The 27,022-nt window shown below is 42.9% G+C and overlaps 1 protein-coding gene across 1 annotated transcript in view; it reads left to right on the top strand.

Moving 5' to 3' along the window:
- ADAM12 (ADAM metallopeptidase domain 12) overlaps nucleotides 1-27,022 on the top strand; it is a 583,999-nt gene that overhangs the window by 536,579 nt on the left and 20,398 nt on the right. Inside the window, exons 20-21 of the mRNA XM_040437739.1 lie at nucleotides 1,034-1,124; nucleotides 4,079-4,255. Coding sequence (XP_040293673.1) covers nucleotides 1,034-1,124; nucleotides 4,079-4,255 — 268 coding nt within the window. The remainder of the gene's footprint in view (nucleotides 1-1,033; nucleotides 1,125-4,078; nucleotides 4,256-27,022) is intronic.

The following is a 27,022-nucleotide window of genomic DNA, read 5'->3' as shown; positions in this document are numbered from 1 at the left end:
TATATTGGAGCTATAGAAATAAAGTTTATTATTATTATTATTATCCTGTGGGAATAGCCTTTTAGAGGCAATGTTACCTTTTAGACATATTTATGAACTTGTTCTAAAAGATTTAAAAAAATTAGCTTTTTGCCAACGAGCATCAGGCTGGCCTTAAAGAGAACCTTTCACCGATCCTGACATTGTGAACTAAGTATCATGACATATACAGCGGCGCCCAGGGATCTCACTGCACTTACTATTATCCCTGGGCGCTGCTCCGTTCTCCCATTATGTCCTCCGGTATGTTCGGGGACTTGGTTATAGTAGGCGGAGTCTGCCCTTGTTCTGCTGGGCGTCTCCTTCTCCTAGGCTGTAGCGCTGGCCAATCGCATCGCAGAGCTCACAGCCTAGGAGAAGGAGACGCCCAGCAGAACAAGGGCAGACTCCGCCTACTATAACCAAGTCCCCGAACATACCGGAGGACATAACGGGAGAACGGAGCGGCGCCCAGGGATAATAGTAAGTGCAGTGAGATCCCTGGGCGCCGCTGTATATGTCATGATACTTAGTTCACAATGTCAGGATCGGTGAAAGGTCCTCTTTAATTTGTAAGCCACAAATTTATACTGGACGCCTCACATTTCCAATATAAAATGGGAACAAATTTGAAGAACGACCAACATTGGATCAATTTGCAATAAAACAAACTGCAAAAAATATATATTTTTGTTTGGAATTGCTCCAGTCGCAGCTATCTGTGTAACCCTTGACGGAAACCTAGTCAGCTGAACTGTTGCCTCCATCTATGAGACCTTTATTGGCCAGGATTCATTAGAACAGTCTCCTGGGTGTTATTTCCACAGATTGCAGAAGCTAATTTACCAGGCTAGTGGCTTCCAAAAAAAAATCAATATTTATTTTCAGTCCTGCAAGAGTATTTGATCATTTTTACTCCCGTTGTTTGCCATGGTGAATAAAAATGAAGAGACCCTTCGCCGTGTCATTCCAGACTGAAGCTCTTCTGTGTTTTATTCAATTATTTATATTGCAGGTCAGCGAGTCCATCAAGAGCCGGCCGCTCAAATGAAGTTAATCAAGAATATAGCGCAAAGCTGTGCAAACAGTCCTCGCAGGTCCAGGAGGTGAGTGAGACCTCCATACTTATTGCTGCTATTTGTCATGTAATATCCAAGTGGCGGTCTATAAAAAATCAACTAAACGCACGGCTGGAAGGATTATATATATATATACAGTATATACTGTACGTGATTCTATCTGTAGTCAGTGCTCTGAGGCTTTGTGCTACATGGCTGCTGATAATCTGGAATGTCACATGACCAAAAACTGGTCACAGAAAACCAATTAGCGCAATCCTCCGATTAAAAATTATTGCAGTATTTTTAACAGCTTCGATAAATTATCAGTTTTCTCAAATCTGAAGCAAAAATAAATAAAAATCACAATATGAGGACTCATGCACACAGATGTATTTTCATCCGTGTCCGTTCCGTTTTTTTGTGGCCCGAATGCAGAACCATTCATTTCAATGGGGCTGCAAAAAACTGAAATAACTCAGTGTGCGTTCCGTTTCCACATGTCCTAAAAAATAGAACATGTCCTATTCTTGTCCCTTTTGCGGACAAGGACAGGCATTGTTACAACGGATCCGTAAAAAAATACAGATGTAACACAGATGTTACAGGAATGTCATCCTTTTTTCTTTTTTTTTTTTGTGGATCCGTGTTTTGCGGACTGCAAAATACATACAGTGGTGTGCATGAGCCCTGACTGTGTGAATGCACCCTAATAGTGCCTATACACGCGGCAGATTTTGTCGCCGAAAATTCCTGCGACTTTAAAATCGTTTCCATCCCTCTAACTGGATCTTGCAGAAATCCATGTGCTTCCAGCCAATACAACCCCATTCAATTTCAGACGAATGGAACGGATTTTCAGGCACAGAAATGTTCTGCAACATAATCTGCAGCGGGTGAAGGCACCGTAAGGCTCTCACGCGTTGCGAATTGTGTGTTTTTTTTTTCTTTTTCCCCCAAGCGGATTTTTAAGTGGAAAAACCACAACATAAGGACTCATGCACACAGCCGTTGCCGTTTTGCAGCCTGAAAATGGCGAATCTGCAAAACCTGGATACCCGCTGTGGGCGTTCTGCATTTTGCGGAACGGAACGTCCAAGCCATAATAGAACAGTTCAACCCTTGTCCGTAATGCTGACAAGAATAGGACATGTTCTATATTTTTGCTGACGCCACAGAACGGACAAACGGATGCGGGACAGTACACTGCGCACTGTCTGCATCTTATGCTGCCCCACTGAATCGGATGGGTCTGATACTGACCTGCAAAAAATGCGGATCGGATGTGGACAAAAACAAGAGTTGTGTGCATGAGCCCTAATACAGTACCAGCACAGTGAATGAGATTACACAGATGAGTGGATTGCAATGTAAAGGGTAAGATTTGGGACAAAACCGCAACAAAATACCCACGAATTGGTGCGGATTTGGTGTGGAAATGCATAGAAATACGCATGAAAATTCATGCAGAATTTCTGTTTTCAAACCCGCAGAGTTTGAGGCTGTGATGGCTAACCTCCGGCACTCCAGCTGTGGTAAAACTACAACTCCCAAGATGCACACTTGCTTGGCCGTTCTCAGGACTCCATAGAAATGAATGGAGCATGCTGGGAGTCGTAGTCTCACCTCAGCTGGAGTGCCGGGGGTTAGCCATCACTGCCCTAAGGCTACATGCAGATTTTCAAAGGGTGAGATCTAGGGCAAATCCGCTAAAAAATCTGTAAGTAGCACATGCAAATTTAGGTGTGGATTTGGTGCCAGAACACAATGAAATCTGCATAAAAATCCATGTAGAAAATCTGCATAAAGGGCCCTTTACACTGGCTGAGAATCCGCCAGATAATCGAGCGTTCATAAGAATGCTTGTTAGCGATTATCTGGCGGTGTAAAGGTGACGCCGATTACCTGATGAACAAGTGAAACGCTCGTTTGTCGGGTAATTGAATCATTTGTGTAGGCGTATAAATTATTATTTGCCGACACGCTCTAAACACGCTCTGCTGCCGGCAAACAAGGAGTCGGTCTGGGGACGAAGGATGGCATTAGTGATCGCTATTCCTTATACTGCGGAGGAGATCACTCCATGAAATTGCAGTGGTCTCCACCGCTGATGAGCAAGCCATGGTCGGAAGGAACGGAATTTTTTGATTTGTCCTGTCTAAAGGGACCTTGAACTACACTGCCGTGTGTGCGTGCCCTAGGAGGATGTCTACATAAGACTGAAATGCTTCAGATTTTCTGCAGCGTTTTTTGTTGTTGATTTTTTTACGGAAATGCTGCCGATCTGACACAGATTTTACTATTTGCTTCGAAAAGGTGAAATCAGCAATGAAAATCCTCAGCATAAGGGCCCATTGAGACGGCCGTAGTGCTTTGCGGATCCACAAAACACGGATACCGGCCATGTGCATTCCGCAATTTGCCGACCGCACATGTCCGCAATCATAGTAGAAAATGCCTATTCAGACAAGAATAAGACACGCTTTATATTTTCAGTGGAGTCGCGGAACGGAACCACAGATTCGGACAGCACATGTTGTGCTGTCCGCATCTTTTGCGGCCCCATTGAAAAAAAAACTGCGGAACGGATGCGGACTCATTCATACAGCCGTCGGAATGAGCCCTAAGGCTAGGGCTACATGTGCTGTGTAACATTTGATCTTTTACTCCATTGACTTCTAACATGTCTGCATTTCCACAGCTCTAAGGGTACGTCTACACAGCGATTTTGGCCATGTAAGCTGCCACGTGAGCAAAGATCGGTAGCGGGGATGCCATAGGAATGAATGGGGTCGCAGCAGAACTGGCACATTTGCTGCGGCTGCAACACTACTGGATTCTTTGCTATTCACATGTCACGTTGAGTTGCGCTGCAAGCCCATTCATTCCTATGGCATCCCCGTTACACTGCCATCTTTGGAACCGCCATCTTATTATGCACCTCTTGTACGATGTTTGTACAAAGGACAACGCTTTTCCATCAATGACTTTGTCATCTGCAGAACGGAAAACTGCACAGACTACATTGTTATCCACCGGTGGACATTAGTTATCCAATAGGAATACTTGAATCCCCTGAGAGCAATGTCCACCAGAAACCACAATGTCCACCTTATCCCATCCAGAAAAACGTGCCTGCTCGACCTCTTCCAGCAAAACCATCTCTCCGAAACATGCAGGTATGTATGTGGTACCTCAAAATGTGGCGTATAGCAAGTTGCAGGACTTGTGTGCACTGTCCCCTCTCATGTGCTCTTACTGCCTTTATTACATACATATGCCACCCTTCATGACCCAGTGTAATACACATTAGGTATGCCAGTTGGCGGAGCAGAGCTTGTGGAGTGGTGGAAATGAAGAACAGAGCCAGGCATGGAATGAATGGTGGCTAGGTTTGAGCGAATCGTCCTTCAGATCATAGATCCAAAGTCGAGTCGTTGAAATACTTCCATTTTAAGGCTGTTTCCGTACAGCATTAAAATGTATTGGCTCCGTGGAGCCAAAGTTCCTCTCGCCTGAAGTTGCGTGAGGCTTGGGTGAATTCCTACAGTATTGCTATCTGCGTATTTAAAAACAATTTAAAATAGGAATCCGAAGTGGGCTTTGGTACCAAGGTACCAGCCAGTACCAAAGCCCACTTTGCTATTTTAAATTGTTTTCAAATACGCAGATAGGAATCCAGTAGGAATTCAAAGAAGTCTCACGCGACTCCGGGTAAAACGAACTTTGGCTCCACGGAGCCAATGCATTTTAATGCTGTACGGAAACAGCATTAAAATGGAAGTATTTGAACGAATCGACTTCGAATCTATGATCCAAAGGTCGATTCGCTCAAGCCTACTGGTGGCACCTGCATGGGGAGAGTGACTCTAGGAATAAACTGCAGCCCTAAGGGTTTAAACAAAGAGAAGGAGCATGGCTACTCTCCTCAAGCAGGTAAATCAGGTGGCTGCAGTCAATGTATGTTCCATGGACTGTCTTCATTGCTTACATAGCCCATACAAGCAGAGCTGGGGTAATGCATAAATACTGTTAAAGTTTTATGTGCCACAACTTTTTTTTTTGCAAACTAAAACTACATCCTAATACATATTCTTTTTTTCTAATCTGTTTTTATTTTATGTTATTTTATGTAGTTTGTTTATGTATATTCTATTGTCTGTACATGATTATGGCGACGGCCATCTTGCCTGAACTGCATTGACAGAAGCTAGAGATTTACTTTACAGCAGCTACATAGACCATAGGAACCTGTAGACTGGAGATTGACTTATATGAGAAAGTTTTCTACATATGTTCTGGGATCTTGGCATGACTCATTGTGCAGGGAGGAGGTGAGCTGTCCCATAACTTTTATTGAAATGTGGACCGTGTGTTTTATATATATACTGTGTGGATATATGTATGTATGTATATATATATATATATATATGAGCCTGTAGACTGGAGCTGTTTATTGACTCGCATCAGAAAGCTTTCTACATATGCTCTGTGATCTTTGCATGGGTCATTGTGCAGGGAGGGGGAGAAGGTGAGCTGTCCCATAACTTAGATTGAAACATAGGTCATGTGTTACTTATATGTAGGAATCTGTAGACTGGAGATGTTCATTGACTTATATGGGACAGATTTCTACATATGCTCTGTGATCTTTGCATGGGTCATTGTGCAGGGAGGGAGAGAAGGTGAGCTGTCCCATAACTTTTATTGAAATGTAGGTGATATCCTCAATCCTGTCTTTAATGATGGCAAAGTAATCTCTACAGAACAGGATTTCTTTGCCTATTATGAGGCTTAGTGTCCAGAGTAAAAACTGCTGAATTTTCTTAAAATATGCGAAATTTGAAACAACATCCCCCCCAAATCCTCTAACTTTGGGAGGAAATTTATCATTCCTCCCATGCAACTTTTCTGGAGTAAAAGAAAAAGTTAAATATATTGGGGGGAGGGGGGAATTTAACATAAAAACTGGATTTAAATAATAGTTCATTTTCTGATGATCATCTATAACAGTTTATGGCCTTTTAGGACATTTTCTTTTGTAAGTGGCTCCAGGGCGACCATTATAAAGTGAAAATATGGTAACTTGAGACCGTAGCTCTATGGAAAACTTATAATTGGTTCCAAAGCATCCAAAAACGTCATACCAAAATAAGAACTAAAGATTGCAGAAAATAAACAAGCCCTTACTGTACATATGACAGGCAGAAAGATCAGCTGGAAATCACTTTCTATACTAGGAGCTTATTTAGGGTACAATCTCACTCAAAATTTGGTTCATGTGGCACCTTAAAGGGCTTTTCCAGTTTGCATCAACATCCCATAAAATAATCCTTTATGAAGGTGGCTGAAATTTTGTAATGTATTTTTATATTTTTTGCCTTTATTGCTCCTATCCCCCGTTCTGAAACACGGACGTCTACAGATGGGCGTCTCTGGTTTGGGTGGTATGAGCTAATTTGCATCCTTTTTTCTCCATGGAGCATTGCCTGAAAGATAATTCCTAATATACCACTGTCTCTTCAGTAGGGTCAGGCATCAGAATCCGGCTCTTGTCTGTCACCTGAACAGAGCACCACAATTTTAGAGCATGCACAGTACAGTTCTTCTCTCCTGGGCAGGAACGAGATGTTGTACAGCGGATGCGCCGAAATTGTGGCACAGTGCCCGCCCCTCAGTGCACATAAAATCTCATTAGAATAATAGAATGCAGTATAGGATTACCATAAGGGCTCATGCACACGACCGTATGTATTTTGCGGTCCACAAAAAATACGGATGACGTCCGTGTGCATTCCGTATTTTGAGGAACAGAACAGCTGGCCCCTGATAGAACAGTACTATCCTTGTCCGTAATGCGGACAATAATAGGACATGTTTATTCTTTTTGCGGAACAGACATACGGAAACGGATAGCACACGGAGTAACTTCAGTTTTTTTTGCGGACCCATTGAAATGAATGGTTCTGCATACGGTCTGCAAAAAATAAATAAAATGGAACGGACACGGAAAGAAAATACGTTCATGTGCATGAGGCCTAACTATGGTATGTTTTAATAGTCTCTTTAAGCCCTACCAGCCACTATTGATTGGTTTGCTATGGACAAACCTGCTGACAGGCTCCCTTTAAGAAGGAACGCCATAAGCTGTATATCAATACACACACGACTAGATAAACTACCAATACTGTAGATTCTGGGGCAAAAAAACATAACAAAGCAGTTTGGACATTTGTAGAGCGAGAAGAAAGAGCTTGTCTTTTACTTCTATATTTTAGCAATTCTAAAGTTCTACGTTAGTGCAAACCACACAGATTTTGTCCAAACTTGTCTTCATTTATCAATGGGACAAAGACCCGGAAAGCTCTGCATTAAAGAGTAAAACGACGGTTCATTTATCTCAATAATCAGGCCTACAGGCAGGAAGAATGATCATAACTTATTTATGAGGTGTCAACATCTTCCTGCTGCAGCATAAAGAGACAAGAAACTGATGTTCAGGAGCAGAACCTGCCGAGCGCCTGAGAAGTTTAGTTTACTGTAAGGGTAGGTCAACACTCCGCTTAACTGACCCAGCAAAGAACAGCCTGCTGGAATTCACGGGATTGGGCCTAGCTGGATACTGCTTGTTCACGCCCGGACTCCTTTGGACCGAGAATGGGATAAGGTAGGGATCCGGCCTCTTTCCGGCATAATTGCCGACTTTCGGTAAGACGAAAGGCGGTGCATGCAACGTTTTTTGTCTGGCTGAAAGATGGCTTTTCATCAAAAAGTGTCTGGATTCCGTCATAGGGGTCTGGCAGTGAACTGCAGTATCTGGTGAACTCTAGCAGGCTGTTCTCTAACAAAACAGTCTGCTGGATCAGTTAAATGGAGGAGTGAACCTACCCTTAAAGCTTACGCACACGGCGCCTACTAGGTGTCATTACAACTCTCGAGTTGTAAAGAGCCATAAAATAATGCCCACAGACTTCTATGGGTCGTACCTAACCATAGGGATGCTATAGGAAATATAGTATCCGAGCCCCATATAGTAAAATGGTCATTTGAGGACATCCTCTACGTCTGGAGGAAAAAAGGTTTCTCCATCAACATAGAAGAGGATTCTTTACGGTAAGAGCAGTGAGACTATGGAGCTCTCTGCCTGAGGAGGTGGTGATGTTGAGTTCACTAAAAGAGTTCAAGAGGGGCCTGGATGTGTTTCTGGAGTGTAATAATATTACAGGCTATAGTTAGTAGTTTTCTGAAGAAGGGTCGTTGATCCAGTGAGTTATTATTGCCTGACTGGAGTTGGGAAGGAATTTTTTTGTCCCCTAAAATGAGGAAAATTGGCTTCTACCTCACAGGGTCTTTTGCCTTCATCTGGATCAACTTTGCAGGACTGTAGGCTAAATTGGATGGACAGATGTCTTTTTGCAGCCTTACAGACAATGGGGGTCGTTTATTAAGACCGGCGTTTTAGACCTATATCCCAAACTTATGAAGAGGTGCAGGCCTCAGTGATATACAGCACAATACTGCTCAGGCCAGTGATTGGCTGCTGCAGTCACATCCAGTATACATAGACGAGGACACATCACCACTGCAGTCAGGTAAACAAAGCCTGGCAGAATTGGAGCGTCAGCGCTTACTTCTTTATTATTTAATACTTTCCCTGCATTTGACCTTTTTTATTTATTCAGACAACCCCTGTAAATCTGTTCCATCTCCCTTTCCACAGTAATTGTAAATAGTATTTGCTATAATAGTTTATTTTACTGCTACTCAGCGATCGAACAGAACATGAAATTGTAAATGTTTAAGATGCCTTACCCTGGGGGTAACCATGAAACACATGTGGTGCTCGTGTATATACATTATGTATGGGCGTTTAGCTTTACAGTTTCCAAGAACACTCGGAGACGTTCCATATGAGGCACACCGCAGTCATAAAATATAACTGGGACGGGAAAGAGCTGGCTGCACCAGGCCGAGCGAAAATGCAATGTGGCGATATATTAGTAGGTGCTTCTGGAGCTGCAGCCGAGCATCAGCGCTTCTCTAGGTTGCTTGGTGTCCGTAATGCGTCTCGTTAAATATCTAATGATGGCGGAAAATGACATATTTTACTGACACGACTTGCCTAGAAAAATTTTAGGGTATCTTTAAAGTTGTCCAGGATTTTTATATTGATGGCCTGTCCTAAGGATAGGCCATCAATATCTGAACGCCGAGGGTCTCACACCCTGCACTCCCACCGATCAGCTGTTTCAGGTTATCTCTGGTCCGAGAACTCTGAAGGTGTAGAGGACGGAGCTGCAGTAACCAGTGTGTATAAGCAGGGATGCTCAACCTACGGCCCTCCAGCTGTTGCAAAACTACAACTCCCATGATGCCTTAATAGCTGTAGGCTGTCCAGGCATGCCAGGAGTTGTAGTTTTGCAACGACTGGAGGGCCGCAGGTTGGGCATCCCTAGTATAGAGTTAGACAGAAGTGTCTATTCCTGCACCACCCTTTATCATCAGCCTGACCCCCTGTGCAGGTCTAGACAGCCGATCTAAGTTTACATTATTTACAGGCTTAGGAAATCTGTCCCACGCTGACTTGCCATAGGTTTCCATACCTAGCACAGGCATGCAACAACTCCACCAAGAAAAGTGCTTAAGACAAAGTACAATAAAGGACAACTGCTGCATGGAGGAATATTCAGTTTCATTGCCTAGCATCACGAGAATAGGCAATTATTTTTTTTACTTTTTGACCAGTATTCTCTTAAAGCTTAACCACCTCAGCCCCTATGGCTTAAACACCCTTAAAGACCAGGCCACTTTTTACACTTCTGACCTACACTACTTTCACCGTTTATTGCTCGGTCATGCAACTTACCACCCAAATGAATTTTACCTCCTTTTCTTCTCACTAATAGAGCTTTCATTTGGTGGTATTTCATTGCTGATGACATTTTTACTTTTTTTGTTATTAATCAAAATTTAATGATTTTTTTGCAAAAAAATGACATTTTTCACTTTCAGTTGTAAAATTTTGCAAAAAAAAAAAACGACATCCATATATAAATTTTGCTCTAAATTTATTGTTCTACATGTCTTTGATAAAAAAAAAATGTTTGGGTAAAAAAAAAAAATGGTTTGGGTAAAAGTTATAGCGTTTACAAACTATGGTACAAAAATGTGAATTTCCGCTTTCTGAAGCAGCTCTGACTTTCTGAGCACCTGTCATGTTTCCTGAGGTTCTACAATGGCCAGACAGTACAAACACCCCACAAATGACCCTATTTCGGAAAGTAGACACCCTAAGGTATTCCCTGATGGGCATAGTGAGTTCATAGAACTTTTTTTTTTTTGTCACAAGTTAGCGGAAAATGATGATTTTTTTATTTTTATTTTTTTCTTACAAAGTCTCATATTCCACTAACTTGTGACAAAAAATAAAAATTTCTATGAACTCACTATGCCCATCAGTGAATACCTTTGGGTGTCTTCTTTCCAAAATGGGGTCACTTGTGGGGTAGTTATACTGCCCTGGCATTCTAGGGGCCCAAATGTGTGGTAAGGAGTTTGAAATCAAATTCAGTAAAAAATGACCTGTGAAATCCGAAAGGTGCTCTTTGGAATGTGGGCCCCTTTGCCCACCTAGGCTGCAAAAAAGTGGAACACATGTGGTATCTCCGTATTCAGGAGAAGTTGGGGAATGTGTTTTGGGGTGTCATTTTACATATACCCATGCTGGGTGAGATAAATATCTTGGTCAAATGCCAACTTTGTATAAAAAAAATGGGAAAAGTTGGCTTTTGCCAAGATATTTTTCTCACCCAGCATGGGTATATGTAAAATGACACCCCAAAACACATTCCACAACTTCTCCTGAATACGGAGATACCACATGTGTGACACTTTTTTGCAGCCTAGGTGGGCAAAGGGGCCCACATTCGAAAGAGCACCTTTCGGATTTCACCGGTCATTTTTTACAGAATTTGATTTCAAACTCCTTACCACACATTTGGGCCCCTAGAATGCCAGGGCAGTATAACTACCCCACAAGTGACCCCATTTTGGAAAGAAGACACCCCAAGGTATTCGCTGATGGGCATAGTGAGTTCATGGAAGTTTTTATTTTTTGTCACAAGTTAGTGGAATATGAGACTTAAAAAATAAAAAATAAAATCATCCTTTTCCACTAACTTGTGACAAAAAATAAAAAATTCTAGGAACTCGCCATGCCCCTCACGGAATACCTTGGGGTGTCTTCTTTCCAAAAATGGGGTCACTTGTGGGGTAGTTATACTGCCCTGGCATTTTCCAGGGGCCCTAATGTGTGGTAAGTAGGTAAATGACCTGTGAAATCCGAAAGGTGCTCTTTGGAATGTGGGCCCCTTTGCCCACCTAGGCTGCAAAAAAGTGCCACACATGTGGTATTGCCGTACTCAGGAGAAGTTGGGGAATGTGTTTTGGGGTGTCATTTTACATATACTAATGCTGGGTGAGATAAATATCTTGGTCAAATGCCAACTTTGTATAAAAAAATGGGAAAAGTTGTCTTTTGCCAAGATATTTCTCTCACCCAGCATGGGTATATGTAAAATGACACCCCAAAACACATTCCCCAACTTCTCCTGAGTACGGCGATACCACATGTGTGACACTTTTTTGCAGCCTAGATGCGCAAAGGGGCCCACATTCCTTTTATGAGGGCATTTTTAGACATTTGGATCCCAGACTTCTTCTCACGCTTTAGGGCCCCTAGAATGCCAGGGCAGTATAAATACCCCACATGTGACCCCATTTTGGAAAGAAGACACCCAAAGGTATTCAATGAGGGGCATGGCGAGTTCATAGAAATTTATTTTTTTTGGCACAAGTTAGCGGAAATTGATTTTATTTATTTTTTTTCTCACAAAGTCTCCCTTTCCGCTAACTTGGGACAAAAATTTAAATCTTTCATGGACTCAATATGCCCTTCACGGAATACCTGGGGGTGTCTTCTTTCCGAAATGGGGTCACATGTGGGGTATTTATACTGCCCTGGCATTTTAGGGGCCCTAAAGCGTGAGAAGAAGTCTGGAATATAAATGTCAAAAAAAATTTACGCATTTGGATTCCGTGAGGGGTAGGGTGAGTTCATGTGAGATTTAATTTTTTGACACAAGTTAGTGGAATATGAGACTTTGTAAGAAAAAAAAAAATTATTTCCGCTAACTTGGGCCAAAAAAATGTCTGAATGGAGCCTTACAGGGGGGTGATCAATGACAGAGGGGTGATCAGGGAGTCTATATGGGGTGATCACCACAGTCATTGATCACGCCCCTGTAAGGCTCCATTCAGACGTCCGTATGCGTTTTGCGGATCCGATCCATCTATCAGTGGATCCGTAAAAATCATGCGGACATCTGAATGGAGCTTTACAGGGGGGTGATCAATGACAGGGGGGTAATCAATGACAGGGGGGTGATCAGGGAGTCTATATGGGGTGATCACCACAGTCATTGATCACGCCCCTGTAAGGCTCCATTCAGACGTCCGTATGCGTTTTGCGGATCCGATCCATCTATCAGTGGATCCGTAAAAATCATGCGGACATCTGAATGGAGCTTTACAGGGGGGTGATCAATGACAGGGGGGTAATCAATGACAGGGGGGTGATCAGGGAGTCTATATGGGGTGATCACCACAGTCATTGATCACGCCCCTGTAAGGCTCCATTCAGACGTCCGTATGCGTTTTGCGGATCCGATCCATCTATCAGTGGATCCGTAAAAATCATGCGGACATCTGAATGGAGCTTTACAGGGGGGTGATCAATGACAGGGGGGTAATCAATGACAGGGGGGTGATCAGGGAGTCTATATGGGGGTGATCACCACAGTCATTGATCACGCCCCTGTAAGGCTCCATTCAGACGTCCGTATGAGTTTTGCGGATCCGATCCATCTATCAGTGGATCCGTAAAAATCATGCGGACATCTGAATGGAGCTTTACAGGGGGGTGATCAATGACAGGGGGGTAATCAATGACAGGGGGTGATCAGGGAGTCTATATGGGGTGATCACCACAGTCATTGATCACGCCCCTGTAAGGCTCCATTCAGACGTCCGTATGCGTTTTGCGGATCCGATCCATCTATCAGTGGATCCGTAAAAATCATGCGGACATCTGAATGGAGCTTTACAGGGGGGTAATCAATGACAGGGGGGTGATCAGGGAGTCTATATGGGGTAAACACCACAGTCATTGATCACGCCCCTGTAAGGCTCCATTCAGACGTCCGTATGCGTTTTGCGGATCCGATCCATCTATCAGTGGATCCGTAAAAATCATGCGGACATCTGAATGGAGCTTTACAGGGGGGTGATCAATGACAGGGGGGTAATCAATGACAGGGGGGTGATCAGGGAGTCTATATGGGGTGATCAAGGGGTTAATAAGTGACAGGGGGGGGGGGGTGTAGTGTAGTGTAGTGGTGCTTGGTGCAACATATTACTGAGCTGCCTGTGTCCTCTGGTGGTCGATCCAAACAAAGGGGACCACCAGAGGACCAGGTAGCAGGTATATTAGACGCTGTTATCAAAACAGCGTCTAATATACCTGTTAGGGGTTAAAAAAATCACATCTCCAGCCTGCCAGCGAACGATCGCCGCTGGCAGGCTGGAGATCCACTCGCTTACCTTCCGATCCTGTGAACGCGCGCGCCTGTGTGCGCGCGTTCACAGGAAATTTCGCGTCTCGCGAGATGACGCGTAGATGCGTGACTGTGCGCAGGGCTGCCACCTCCGGAACGCGAATCTGCGTTAATCGGTCCGGAGGTGGTTAAAGGCTATGGACCACTTTGGGGTATTCTTTTATGATTGCATTTTACTCATTGTGGGCAAAAAAAAACAACATTTTTTTAATTGGTCTTTATTAAAAATCTTCAGCCGTTTTTGAGATAGAGGGGTAAGAACATCAGTCTGTTTACAGAGTATCACTTCTCAGTCCCGTCACCTGACAGCTCATGTGAAGCCTGATCTCCTGATCTCATAAACACTCATTCAAGCCATATTCTCATTAGTTTGATGGGTTTAGCTATGATGAGTGTTTATGAGGTCAGAAGTAGGGAGGAGCGAATCGACTTTGGATGAAACATCCGAAGTCGATTCGCATAAAACTTCGTTTCAATACTGTACGGAGCAGGAGCTCCGCAAATTATTAGAATGTATTGGCTCAGATGAGCCAAAGTTATTACTTTGTGAAGTCTAATAATTTCATTAATTGATTTCTACTGTAAAAAAAAACATTTCCCGAACTCGGGTTCGGTTCCGAATGGTACCTTGGAACCGAACCCGAGTTCGGGATATGGTCTTTTACAGTAGAAATCATAGTAACATAGTAACATAGTATATAAGGCCGAAAAAAGACATTTGTCCATCCAGTTCGGCCTGTCATCCTGCAAGTTGATCCAGAGGAAGGCAAAAAACCCTGTGAGGTAGAAGCCAATTTTCCCCACTTTAGGGGAATAAAAAATTCCTTCCCGACTCCAATCAAGCAATCAGAATAACTCCCTGGATCAACGACCCCTCTAGTAGCTATAGCCTGTAATATTATTACACTCCAGAAATACATCCAGGCCCCTCTTGAATTCCTTTATTGTACTCACCATCACCACCTCCTCAGGCAGAGAGTTCCATAGTCTCACTGCTCTTACCGTAAAGAATCCTTTTCTATGTTTGTGTACAAACCTTCTTTCCTCCAGACGCAGAGGATGTCCCCTCGTCACAGTCACAGTCCTGGGGATAAATAGATGATGGGATAGATCTCTGTACTGACCCCTGATATATTTATACATAGTAATTAGATCTCCCCTCAGTCGTCTTTTTTCTAACGTGAATAACCCTAATTTTGATAATCTTTCAGGGTACTGTAGTTGCCCCATTCCAGTTATTACTTTAGTTGCCCTCCTCTGGACCCTCTCCAGCTCTGCTATGTCTGCCTTGTTTACAGGGGCCCAGAACTGTACACAGTACTCCATGTGTGGTGTGACTAATGATTTGTAAAGTGGTAGGACTATGTTCTAATCACGGGCATCTATGCCCCTTTTGATGCAACCCATTATCTTATTGGCCTTGGCAGCAGCTGCCTGACACAGTTTTTTACTGCTTAGTTTGCTGTTTATTAACATTCCTAGATCCTTTTCCATGTCAGTGTTACCGAGTGTTTTACCATTTAGTATGTACGGGTGACTTGCATTATTCCTTCCCATGTGCATAACTTTACATTTGTCAGTGTTAAACCTCACCTGCCACTTCTCTGCCCAAGCCTCCAATCTATCCAGATCCCTCTGTAGCAGTATACTGTCCTCATCAGTGTAAATTACTTTACACAGTTTAGTGTCATCTGTGAAAATGGATACTTTACTGTGCAAGCCTTCTACAAGATCATTAATAAATATATTGAAGAGAATAGGGCCCAATACTGACCCATGAGGTACTCCACTAGTGACAGTGACCCAATCTGAGAGTATACCGTTAATAACCACCCTCTGTTTTCTATCACTGAGCCAGTTACTTACCCACATACAGACGTTTTCTCCCAGTCCGAGCATTCTCATTTTATATACTAACCTTTTATGTGGTACAGTGTCAAATGCTTTGGAGAAGTCCAGATATACGACATCCATTGATTCGCCGCTGTCAAGTCTAGAACTTACCTCCTCATAGAAACTGATTAAATTAGTTTGGCATGACCGATCTCTCACGAAGCCATGCTGATATGGCGTTATTTGCTTATTTCCGTTGAGATGCTCTAAGATAGCATCTCTCAGAAAACCTTCAAAACAATTTACCCACAACAGATGTTAAACTTACCGGCCTATAGTTTCCAGGCTCTGTTTTTGGACCCTTTTTGAATATTGGCATCTGGCTATGACATTACATAATTCCCTTAGGATACGGGGGTGTATGCCATCCGGTCCTGGCGATTTGTCTATTTTAATCTTTTTAAGTCGCTGATGTACTTCTTCCTGGGTCAGACAGGACACTTTTAATGGGGAATTTATTTCAACATTCAGCATTTCATCTGACAGTTTATTTTCCTCAGTGAATACATTGGAGAAAAAAATATTTAACAGCTTTGCTTTCTCCTCGTCGCTCTCTGCGACTCCCCCCTCATTACTCTTTAAAGGGCAGACACCTTCAGATTTATACTTTTTAACATTTATATAATTGAAGAACATTTTAGGGTTAGTTTTACTCTCTTTGGCAATTAATCTCTCGGTCTCTAGTTTGACCACTTTTATTAGTTTTTTACTATTTTTTTCCTTATAGTTTTTCAGTGCTTCCTCGCTACCCTCCTGTTTTAGTGTTTTATATGCTTTCTTTTTGTCATTTATTGCTTTCTTTACAGTTCTATTTATCCACATTGGTTTCTTTTTGTTCCTTAACCTTTTATTACCATACGGTATGTACCTCTCACAATGAGATTTTAGGATGTTTTTAAAGATATCCCATTTTGTGGCTGTATTTTTATTTTTGAGGACTTTTTGTCCCAGTTAGTTAGACCTATAGCCTCTCTTAGTTGGCTAAATTTAGCTTTTTTGAAGTTTGGTATTTTTGTTCCTCCCTGTAGAAACGCTCTTTTGATTGATAATTGGAAGGTTATTACTTTATGGTCACTATTTCCCAGGTTTCCACCGACCTGCACATCTGTTCTGTCAGGTCTTTTGGTTAATACTAAGTCCAGTATGGCCGTCCCTCTAGTCGGGTCCTGAACCAGTTGGGAAAGGTAATTGTTTTTGGTTATTGCCAAGAACCTGTTTCCTTTATGAGATATACAAGTTTCAGTTTCCCAGTCTATATCTGGGTAGTTAAAGTCCCCCATAATAACCACCTCATTATGATCTGTCGCCTCGTCTATCTCGTTTAGTAGTAGATTTTCTGTGGACTCTGGTATATTAGGCGGTTTATAGTAAACTCCTATTAGTAATTTATTGTTGTTTTTAGCTCCATGTATCTCTACCCACAGTGACTCCACATGTTCATGTCCCTCACTTATATCTTCACGGAGTGTGGGCTTTAGACAGGACTTTACATAAAGGCAGACCCCTCCCCCTCTCCAGTTTTGACGATCCTTTCTAAACAGACTGTAACCTTGTACATTAACCGCCCAGTCATAGCTATCATCCAGCCATGTCTCAGTTATTCCCACTATGTCATAGTCCTCCTCACACATCACTAATTCCAGCTCCCCACTTTTATTAGTCAGGCTTCTGGCATTAGTATACATACATATGAGAGGTTTATGTATATTTTGTACCCTACATCTTTCCTTCTGAACTGTTCTAGTCCCTCCTTCCATTCCTCCCCCAGTCCCACTACCTCGCCCCCGGTCTCTATCTGCACTATCTTCCCCTCCTAAATCAATTTATGAAGTTATTACGCGAAGTCTCGTGAGACTTCGCAAAGTAATAACTTCGGCTCATCGGAGCCAATACATTCTAATACTGCTCCGTACAGTATTAGAACGAACCTTTATGCGAATCAATTTCGGATGTTTCATCCGAAGTCGATTCGCTCATCCCCAGTCAGGAGGTCAGAGATAAGGCTTCACATGAGCAAATAATAAAAACAGCTGAACATTAAACTGAAAAAAAACCTGATTTTTAGCCCAACATGAGCAAAATGCAATCATAAAAAATTGCACAAAGGTGTCCATAGCCTATAAAGCAGTATTAGAGGTTCCGTTAAATGCAAGCATAGAAATAGCAGAATAAACATAGCGTTTACATTTGCATTTCTAATGAATGAGACGTCACATACGGTGTCCCAGGCTCCGTGTGATGTACAGTAATTCCTTGCACAATACAATTTACCACCCAAGGTTGGCTCCTGGTAGGAGTCCATTTGCTGCTAAGTACCTGCAATCAGAGCCGTTCTCCCCGGGCAGTGTGTGGCTCGCTTGCCAAGTGGCACGCTTCCCATCGGTGGAGCTTTTACAAACAGACTGACGTTTTATTTTCTGTCATGTTCTGAGACTTCTCAAGTATGTAATACATCCTTTTTATGTATCTAATATTCTGTCTCCAAACAATTACAGATAAGCCAAATATGTTTGTACAGTCTTATCGTGCAGGAAGCCAGTGATTACACTGTTTATGACAATAGCTCAAGCGGGCAAAGTGAATGGGAAAACATCGCTGGAAAGGGAGAAAAATGGAAATAAGAGCCTGGAAACAGCACAATCCTTCATTTCAATGACCGCTTTTCTCAAAAATGCCTGATCAAAAGACAGCATCTCATGTAATAGTCCTAGCGGTGAATTAGGATATGCTCTGAAGGAACTCAATGCTGCACATGTACGAACAGTCATGTATATCAGCAATGTTAAATCAGTTTCTGAGGTTTCTGGCAGCCGCTTACCCCATGAGCCTACATAAGAGATTAGAATATTTAAATGGAGTCTGTCACTTGGAAATTCACTGTTAAACCAGGCACAGTGCGGTGGCGATGGGGGAAGGATGGGACCGGTGCTGAAATCCTTCTCTATCTGATGTGAAAACACTGCATTTTCATACAGCCACCACTAGGGAGAGCTGAGTGTGCAGTGGCCAGGTACGGGTGGATTATAGTCTGTATTTGTCGTGACGCCAATTGCAGCGTGCGCAGGGTACTACCCCAGGGCCCTTCCAAGGTGTTATAACGCACGTCCCAGGTTAGGAATGCCAGAGTGGTGTAATGGCCTATAATGTCTCTATAGTTTTGTGGTAGTTGTGTCCCAGTGTCTCCTACCTGGGTACGCCGGACTCCTGGCTCACTTGCAATACATTTGCGTGTTGTGATAGTAGGAGTAATAGAGGAACTTTGCAGAATAAATGATGTCCAGACCTCCGTTGCTTTACTTGAAATAACTTGCATCCAAACAGTATACAGCTTTGGTCGCTTGGTCCCAGCAGGTTTTGGCAATGATTGGCAGGAATGAGTAATTCTGCTTTAAATGTGACTTCTGCTGTGTGGGGACAGACTATCTGAGGAGGAATTGGCTTCTCCTAGGCACTGGATTTATCTCACAGATGGATTCTCAGGAGATGCTTTCTTCCTGGAACTCTGGAGTTTGGCTGTAGTTTCTGCTTCTTCATCCAGCAGAGCTGAAGGTGCTCTAGCTGGGTATATGGCCAAGTCTCAGCCGAGACTAGGTCCTTGCTGTCTTCCCTATGCAGGGGAACTCCATACACACCCACCCTACCCCTAGCAGGGGTTGGGCTACACTCCTCTCTAACTTCCTTCTCCACCCATGCTGCAGGATGTGGGTCCAGCCCACTTCTCCACAGAGGGGGAGCTAAGTTGGAATAATCAATTCCAGCTCAGATACACTAAACTGTAACTTGTACCTGCCAATGGGTTGCTGCCACCTACTGGTAACCAGGCAAATTACATGAACAATTGCATTTAATATAGATTTATATGCACATTTGTGGAAGACATGAGCAAAATCACATCTGATGACAGTATAAAGGCTCTTAGGAGATAGTAGCGGGGTAGAGGCGTGTAGTAACACAACTCTGGGGTGTTACAAGTGCAAACAGATAATTACAGCTTCCATTTCAATCAGTTGTAAGTGTAAACATTCGTATTCACTGAGCTCCCCCTAGTGGTGGCTTCAGGCAGCGCACCAGGTTGTTTTTGGAGGTCCCATTCAAATGAAGGGAGGGTGGCCTAGTGATGTCCAATATGGGAATACCGCTTTAAGGAATTGTGAGTTAATGGGGGGGCCTGCTCAGGATATTCGTGTCTTATCCAAAGAGCATTTCTTGCTCTGGAGGACCATTAGGGTTCATGCACACAAACCTATGTATTTTGCCATCCGCATTCACATTCATATTGCATCCTTTTTTTTTTGCGGATCCATTGTAACAATGCCTATCCTTGTCCGCAAAATGGACAAGAATAGGACATGTTCTATCTTTTGTTGCACATGGAGACGCCCACAGGACAAGAGCGGCGCCCGGGGATAATAGTAAGTGCAGGGGGATCCCTGGGCGCCGCTCTCCATGTATGTATATTCAATTTACATACTTGATTCTGATGAAAGGTCCTCTTTAAGTCTGTTGCATGGCCTGCCGGAGGAAGCGACTTTGGCGCTTCCTCCAGCAGTATAGAGGAACTTAAGACTGGCATGGAAAACCCCGGTCTTAACAAATGAGCCCTTTATTGTCCAGTTTCTAGACTACAGCAGATGGACACTTTGTGATCTGCTTATTGTCAAGTGATCCTTCCAAAAATGTAGGGATTGTCCAAAGTGGAGAACTCCTTTAAGGCTACTTTTACACTAGCATTAGGTTTGTACAGCAGGCTGTTCCGGCAGCACATGTGTGCCGCCAGAAGTCCGGCCTGGCCCTATTCACTATAATGGGGATGGGCCAGAGGTCCGCCCACAGAACGGCAAACATGCCGAGAGGCGGATGGACAAATACTGCAGCATGCGAGACAAACCTGCCAGGCAAACCTATCGCTAGTGTGAACGTAGCCTAAGATGCCAGTTCTTTAGTCACTTGTATCTCACTACTATTGCATTATCTACTTAATAGTAAAGGTCTAGGATTTTTAACCTCTTAAAGGGGCTGTCTCACCTTCAAAAATGACATTCATCATGTAGAGACCGTTAATACAAGACACTTACGAATGTATTGTGATTGTCTATATTGCCTCCTTTGCTGGCTGGATTCATTTTTCCATCACATTATACACTGCTCATATCCAGGGGTTACGCCCATCCTGCAATCCAGCAGCAGTGGTCGTGCTTGCACACCGTAGGAAAAAGTGCAAGCATCTCTGGTGGGCAGGACTTGGGGAGTGTGCATAGGTCAGTTTGCAGGATGGGCCTAACCCCTATTTATTTTTTTATTGTTTATCTTTATATGCAAAATTGGGAAAGGGGGAGGTGATTTGAATTTTTATTTTTTTACTTTCTCCACAATCACTTTTAGCCCACTTAGGGCACTGGAATCTGCGATATAGACCACAATAGAATACTAATGCTGTCTATGGGATACTGAGAAACTGCCTGCTGACCTGTGCCTTGCACACAGCTTTACAGGCAGTTAACCATGACAGGCCTGGGAACCTTCAGAAGTCATAGTAACCAATCGGAGCCCCATGTTTTCACTGCGGGGGCTCCAATCAGAAGGCAGAGAGAGACCCCTTTCTCTGCCTTACCTCACCGCTGGTGACAGCGACATTACCTGCTCGACATCTTCTGTATAACGTTTGCGCATCCTAAATATCTGTGACATTCATTGTAAATTTTTTCATAGCCGCTGGTGACACCGTCATTACCTCCACTACATCTCCTGTATAAGGTTTGCGCATCCTAAATATCTGTGACATTCAGTCAAATTTTTTTGCCACTGGTGACAGCTACATTACCTGCGCTACTGTCACAGGTTAAGGGGAAGGGAAAACACCAAATACACACCACAACGAATAGACAACAATCTAGGCCTCAAAAGCTAAGGAAGAGTGAAAATAAAAGAGTCCAATTGCCCCCCGAAACAATGCCAGAACAGGTCAGAAGCACAGAGGTTAAGAAATGATAAGTTCAGAGTCCTGTCTACAAATGCTCGCAGTTTAGGTAAAAAAATCAATGAACTTGGGTCAATAATGGCATCTGAGAATGTAGATTTAGTGGCTGTTACGGAGACCTGGTTTAATGAAAGAAATGACTGGGACATAACCATACCAGGGTACTCTTTATACAGAAGAGACAGAGAAGGCAAGAAAGGAGGAGGAGTGGCCCTGTATGTGAAAGATAGCATTAAATCTAACCTAATACAAGTTGGTGAGGCCAACATAGAGTCAGTTTGGGTTACGTTGCAGTTTGCTAACCATGCAGTAACTCGTGTAGGTGAGATATATAGACCACCTGGTCAAGTTAAAGAACTAGATGATCTACTAGTTGAAGAAATAGCTAAAATGACAATGAAAGGAGAAGTTATCATTATGGGAGATTTCAATCTTCCAGATATAAACTGGAAAACCAAAATAGCAAGTTCTACCAGGAGTACAGATATTCTAAATTCCCTACTGGTGTTATCTCTACAACAAGTGGTTGAGGAGCCAATCGGAGGGAGGCCATTTTGGATTTGGTATTCACAAATGGGGATTCGGTATATTATGTCATTGTAGGCGAAACCTTGGGATCTAGTGATCACCAGTCAGTGTGGTTTAATATAAGAACTGTGAAAGAGTCCCACCACACAAAAACAAAAGTTTTAGATTTTAGAAAAACGGACTTTTCAAAAATGAAATTAGTCATAAATGAGTCCTTATCAGACTGGAACGGATTACATGGAGTCCAGGAGAAATGGGACTACTTAAAAGGTGCATTATTGAAGGCAACAGAAAATTGCATTAGACTTGTCAGTAAAAGCAAAAAAAGGAAGAGACCACTGTGGTACTCAGCAGAAGTGGCCCAAATCATTAAAAATAAAAAGCTAGCATTTTGTAATTATAAAAAAAAACCAGAGCAATGAAGATAAGGAAATCTACAAGATTAGGCAGAAAGAGACCAAGCAAGTTATAAGAACTTCTAAAGCGCAGGCAGAAGAAAAACTAGCTCAGTCTATGAAAAAAGCGGATAAGACATTCTTCAGATATATAAATGAAAAAAGGAAATTAAAACAAGGAATAACTAAATTAAAAACAAAGGACGGAAGGTATGTAGAAGAGAATAAAGGGCTAGCCGACTGCCTTAATGAATACTTCTGTTCAGTTTTTACAAAAGAAAAAGAAGGAGAAGGACCTCCACTAGAAAGGATGACTAATAAATCATTTGATGCATGTGTCTTTACAGAGGAAGATGTTCTAAGTTTGCTGTCTAAAGTGAAGACAAATAAGTCACAGAGGCCTGATGAGATACACCCAAAATTATTAAAAGAGCTTAGTGGTGAGCTGGCAAAACCGTTAACAGATTTATTTAACCAATCATTATTAACAGGAGTCGTCCCGGAAGATTGGGAATTGGCAAATGTCGTGCCCATTCACAAGAAAGGTAGTAGGGAGGAATCGAGCAACTATAGACCAGTGAGTCTGACATCAATAGTAGGCAAATTAATGGAAACCCTATTAAAGTATAGGATTGTGGAACATCTAAAATCCCATGGATTGCAAGATGAAAAACAACATGGGTTTACTTCAGGGAGATCATGTCAAACAAATCTTATAGATTTTTTTGACTGGGTGACTAAAATAATAGACGGTGGAGGTGCAGTAGACATCGCATATCTAGATTTTAGTAAGGCTTTTGACACTGTCCCACATAGAAGACTTATCAATAAACTGCAGTCATTGAGCATGGACTCCCATATTGTTGAGTGGAGTAGGCAGTGGCTGAGTGACAGACAGCAGAGGGTTGTAGTCAATGGAGAACATTCAAAACAAGGTCATGTTACCAGTGGGGTTCCACAGGGATCTGTACTGGGACCAATTTTGTTTAATATCTTCATAAGTGATATTGCAAAAGGCCTCGATGGTAAGGTTTGTCTTTTTGCTGATGACACAAAGATATGTAACAGGGTTGATGTTCCTGGAGGGAAACGCCAAATGGAAAAGGATTTAGGAAAACTAGAAGAATGGTCAGAACTCTGGCAACTGAAATTTAATGTGGATAAGTGCAAGATAATGCACCTGGGGCGTAAAAACCCAAGGGCAGAATATAGAATATTTGACACAGTCCTGACCTCAGTATCTGAGGAAAGGGATTTAGGAGTAATTATTTCAGAAGACTTAAAGGTGGGAAGACAATGTAATAGGGCAGCACGAAATGCCAGCAGAATGCTTGGATGTATAGGGAGAGGTATAAGCAGTAGAAAGAGTGAAGTGCTTATGCCGCTGTACAGAACACTGGTGAGACCTCACTTGGAGTATTGTGCGCAGTACTGGAGGCCATATCTCCAGAAGGATATAGATACTCTAGAGAGAGTACAGAGAAGAGCTACTAAACTAGTACATGGATTGCAGGATAAAACTTACCAGGAAAGGTTAAAGGACCTTAATATGTATAGCTTGGAAGAAAGAAGAGACAGAGGGGATATGATAGAAACTTTTAAATACATAAAGGGAATCAACTCGGTAAAGGAGGAGATCATATTTAAAAGAAGAAAAACTACCACAAGAGGACACAGTTTTAAATTAGAGGGGCAAAGGTTTAAAAGTAATATAAGGAAGTATTACTTTACTGAGAGAGTAGTGGATGCATGGAATAGTCTTCCTGCAGAAGTGGTAGCTGCAAATACAGTGAAGGAGTTTAAGCATGCATGGGATAGGCATAAGGCTATCCTTCATATAAGATAGGGCCAGGGACTATTAATAGGATTCAGATATATTGGGCAGACTAGATGGGCCAAATGGTTCTTATCTGCCGACACATTCTATGTTTCTATGTATGTTTCTATGGTGACCTCCTAGTAATCCCTAGGCCTTTCCCTAACTCCTGCCAGTATTAACAGATCCTGATGGTGGAAATACTCATACACCAGATACCTAAAGCCCTGCTAAAACTGATGAGCCCTAGGATAGGTAGCAGGGGATGACATAGCTGGTTCCTTCCAGAATGAAGGAACCTGCATCTCCCTGAGGCCTAGAAACAACACACACCAGATAATAAGAAACAGCGAAGGCAACAAGTACTTAGCTTAGAGATGTATGGAGAAGCAGGAGATCCAAGACAAACCAGCACTAGCAACTCCAAGCAGAAACTATCAACCGGATGGTCAGCAGTGTGAGGTAGATCTAAATAGAGCCTCATTGTGCGAGTTGTCACCCCATTTCTCTTTAAACATGGATCTTAATATATACGCTAAACATTTGGCGAATAGCTTGAAGGTGTTTTTGCCATCTCTGGTACACTCGGACCAGGTGGGGTTTGTGCCGGGAAGGGAGGCAAGGGACAACACCCTCAAGACATTAGACATTATGCTAAAACTCACAATATACCCCTTATGGTCTCTTGATGCAGAGAAGGCCTTTGACCGCATCTCATGGCCCTCCCTACGCTCTACCCTTACACATATTGGCTTAGGCCCCTGGTTCATGTCTAAGATACTTACCTTATATCAAACTCCATCAGCAAGGATAAAAAATCTATGGGACCCTCTCTCCCCCTTTCTCCATCCACAATGGCACACGCCAATGGTTGCCCACTGTCTCCTTTATTATATGTCTTGGTTATGGAACATCTAATGGCAACAATTTGTGATAACCCCGATATCCAGGGTATCCGAATAGGTAACCAGGAGTACAAGTGTGCGGCCTGCCGGCCTTTGCGGATGACCTACTGTTGTATATCACCAACACCCGCATTTCTTTTCCATGCCTACAATCGGAATTGTCTCGATTTGGGAAGTGGTCTAATTTTAAGATCAACATGTCCAAATCCCATGCCCTGAATATCTGTGTAGGACAGGGTTTAGTTACTTCACTCAAGGCCTCTTTTCCTTTCTCTTGGCCTACCAAAGGCCTTACATATCTAGGGATTAATATAGGTCCTACTTTATCACATCTGTTTAAAGACAATTTTGCCCTACTTCTGGCTCGTTTCTAAAAAGACCTGGAGTCATGGCACAGGAAAGACTTTTCCTGGTTCGGACAGATTAGTATATTAAAAATGAACCTTTTGCCCAGACTTCTTTATCTCCTACAGACCATCCCTATTTGGATCCCTCTCTCTTTTTGGACCCAGATTCGTAAGTGTTTCTCGAACTTTGTATGGTCCCCTGGTAGACCACGAATACGTTGGGAAACTTTGACCCGAGCTAAGGATTTAGGTGGGGTTGGCCTCCCGGACTGTAGGTTGTATTACCATTCCACAGCATACTCCAGGCTTTTGGACATGCTCTGACTTTCTTCCCAGAAAGCATGGGTTAACATAGCAAGGGACTTGTCACCCCTAGCATTGACCTCTCTTCCGTGGCTGTGGAGAGTCCTGAAGACAGAGCGATCTGCTCTTTCCTTTACTTCGAACCATACATTTGCCATTCTTGGGGATATCATCTCAGAGCTTTCTCTCATAGATCCGCAGGGACCTCTCACTCCCATTACTGATCACCACCTATTCCCCCCCGGAGCATCCCCTAATCCTTTTCTTACAGGCACAAAAACCTCCCCTCTCCGATTCTGCCAGGTTCTCGCGGGGACTTCCCTGAAACCTTTAACCTCTATATTAGGTAAACTCCCCCCCACACCAAAACATAGCTTTGAATATCTCCAACTTCGACATTTTTTCACTTCCATGTGCACTTCGCATAATTTTACAAGGAATTTTACAGTCTTCGAACAAGCCTGTCTGAATCCCTCAACTGTGTCTCGAGACATATCCTTTATATATATACTACTCCTACAGCAGAGATCCTCCCAATCTCCTCCGTTCTGTGTGGCGTGGGAACAGGATTTAGGCATCCAGTTGTCCTGTTCTCATTGGCTCAGATGTTACATATTCTCACACAAAGCATTGTTAGCCACAAGAGCACAAGAGACTTGCTATAAGATCCTATCCAGGTGGTACAGGGTACCGACACTGCTACATAAATGGTATCCCTCTATCACAGACAGATGTTGGAGGTGTGGGACAGCTGAGGGCTCTATTCTACATATTTGGTGGCAATGCCCGGCCCTTCGGGCGTTTTGGGACTTGGTCCACAAGGCTATACTCAAAATAACAGGTTTTCCATTGCCAAACACACCAGAAGCCTTTCTCCTATACATTTTCGACCTTACTATCCCTGCATATAAAAATTCACTGCTCAAATTTCTCACCCAAGCGGCGAAGGCAGTGATTCCTCGACATTGGAAATCGACGGTTTCCCCAACGCTAGAAGAATGGTTTGAGGAAGTAATGTTATATCAAAGAATGGAGGAACTGATAGCCCATACCCCCCAGAAATTCGCACAATTCCTGAAGACTTAGGGCCCATGGGAGGATTTTCGCA

Source organism: Bufo bufo, chromosome 6 (genome assembly GCF_905171765.1).
Source record: "Bufo bufo chromosome 6, aBufBuf1.1, whole genome shotgun sequence".
NCBI classification, from domain to species: domain Eukaryota; kingdom Metazoa; phylum Chordata; class Amphibia; order Anura; family Bufonidae; genus Bufo; species Bufo bufo.
The sequence above is the reverse complement of the archived record's forward strand: the minus strand, read 5'-3'. Positions and strand labels throughout refer to the sequence as shown.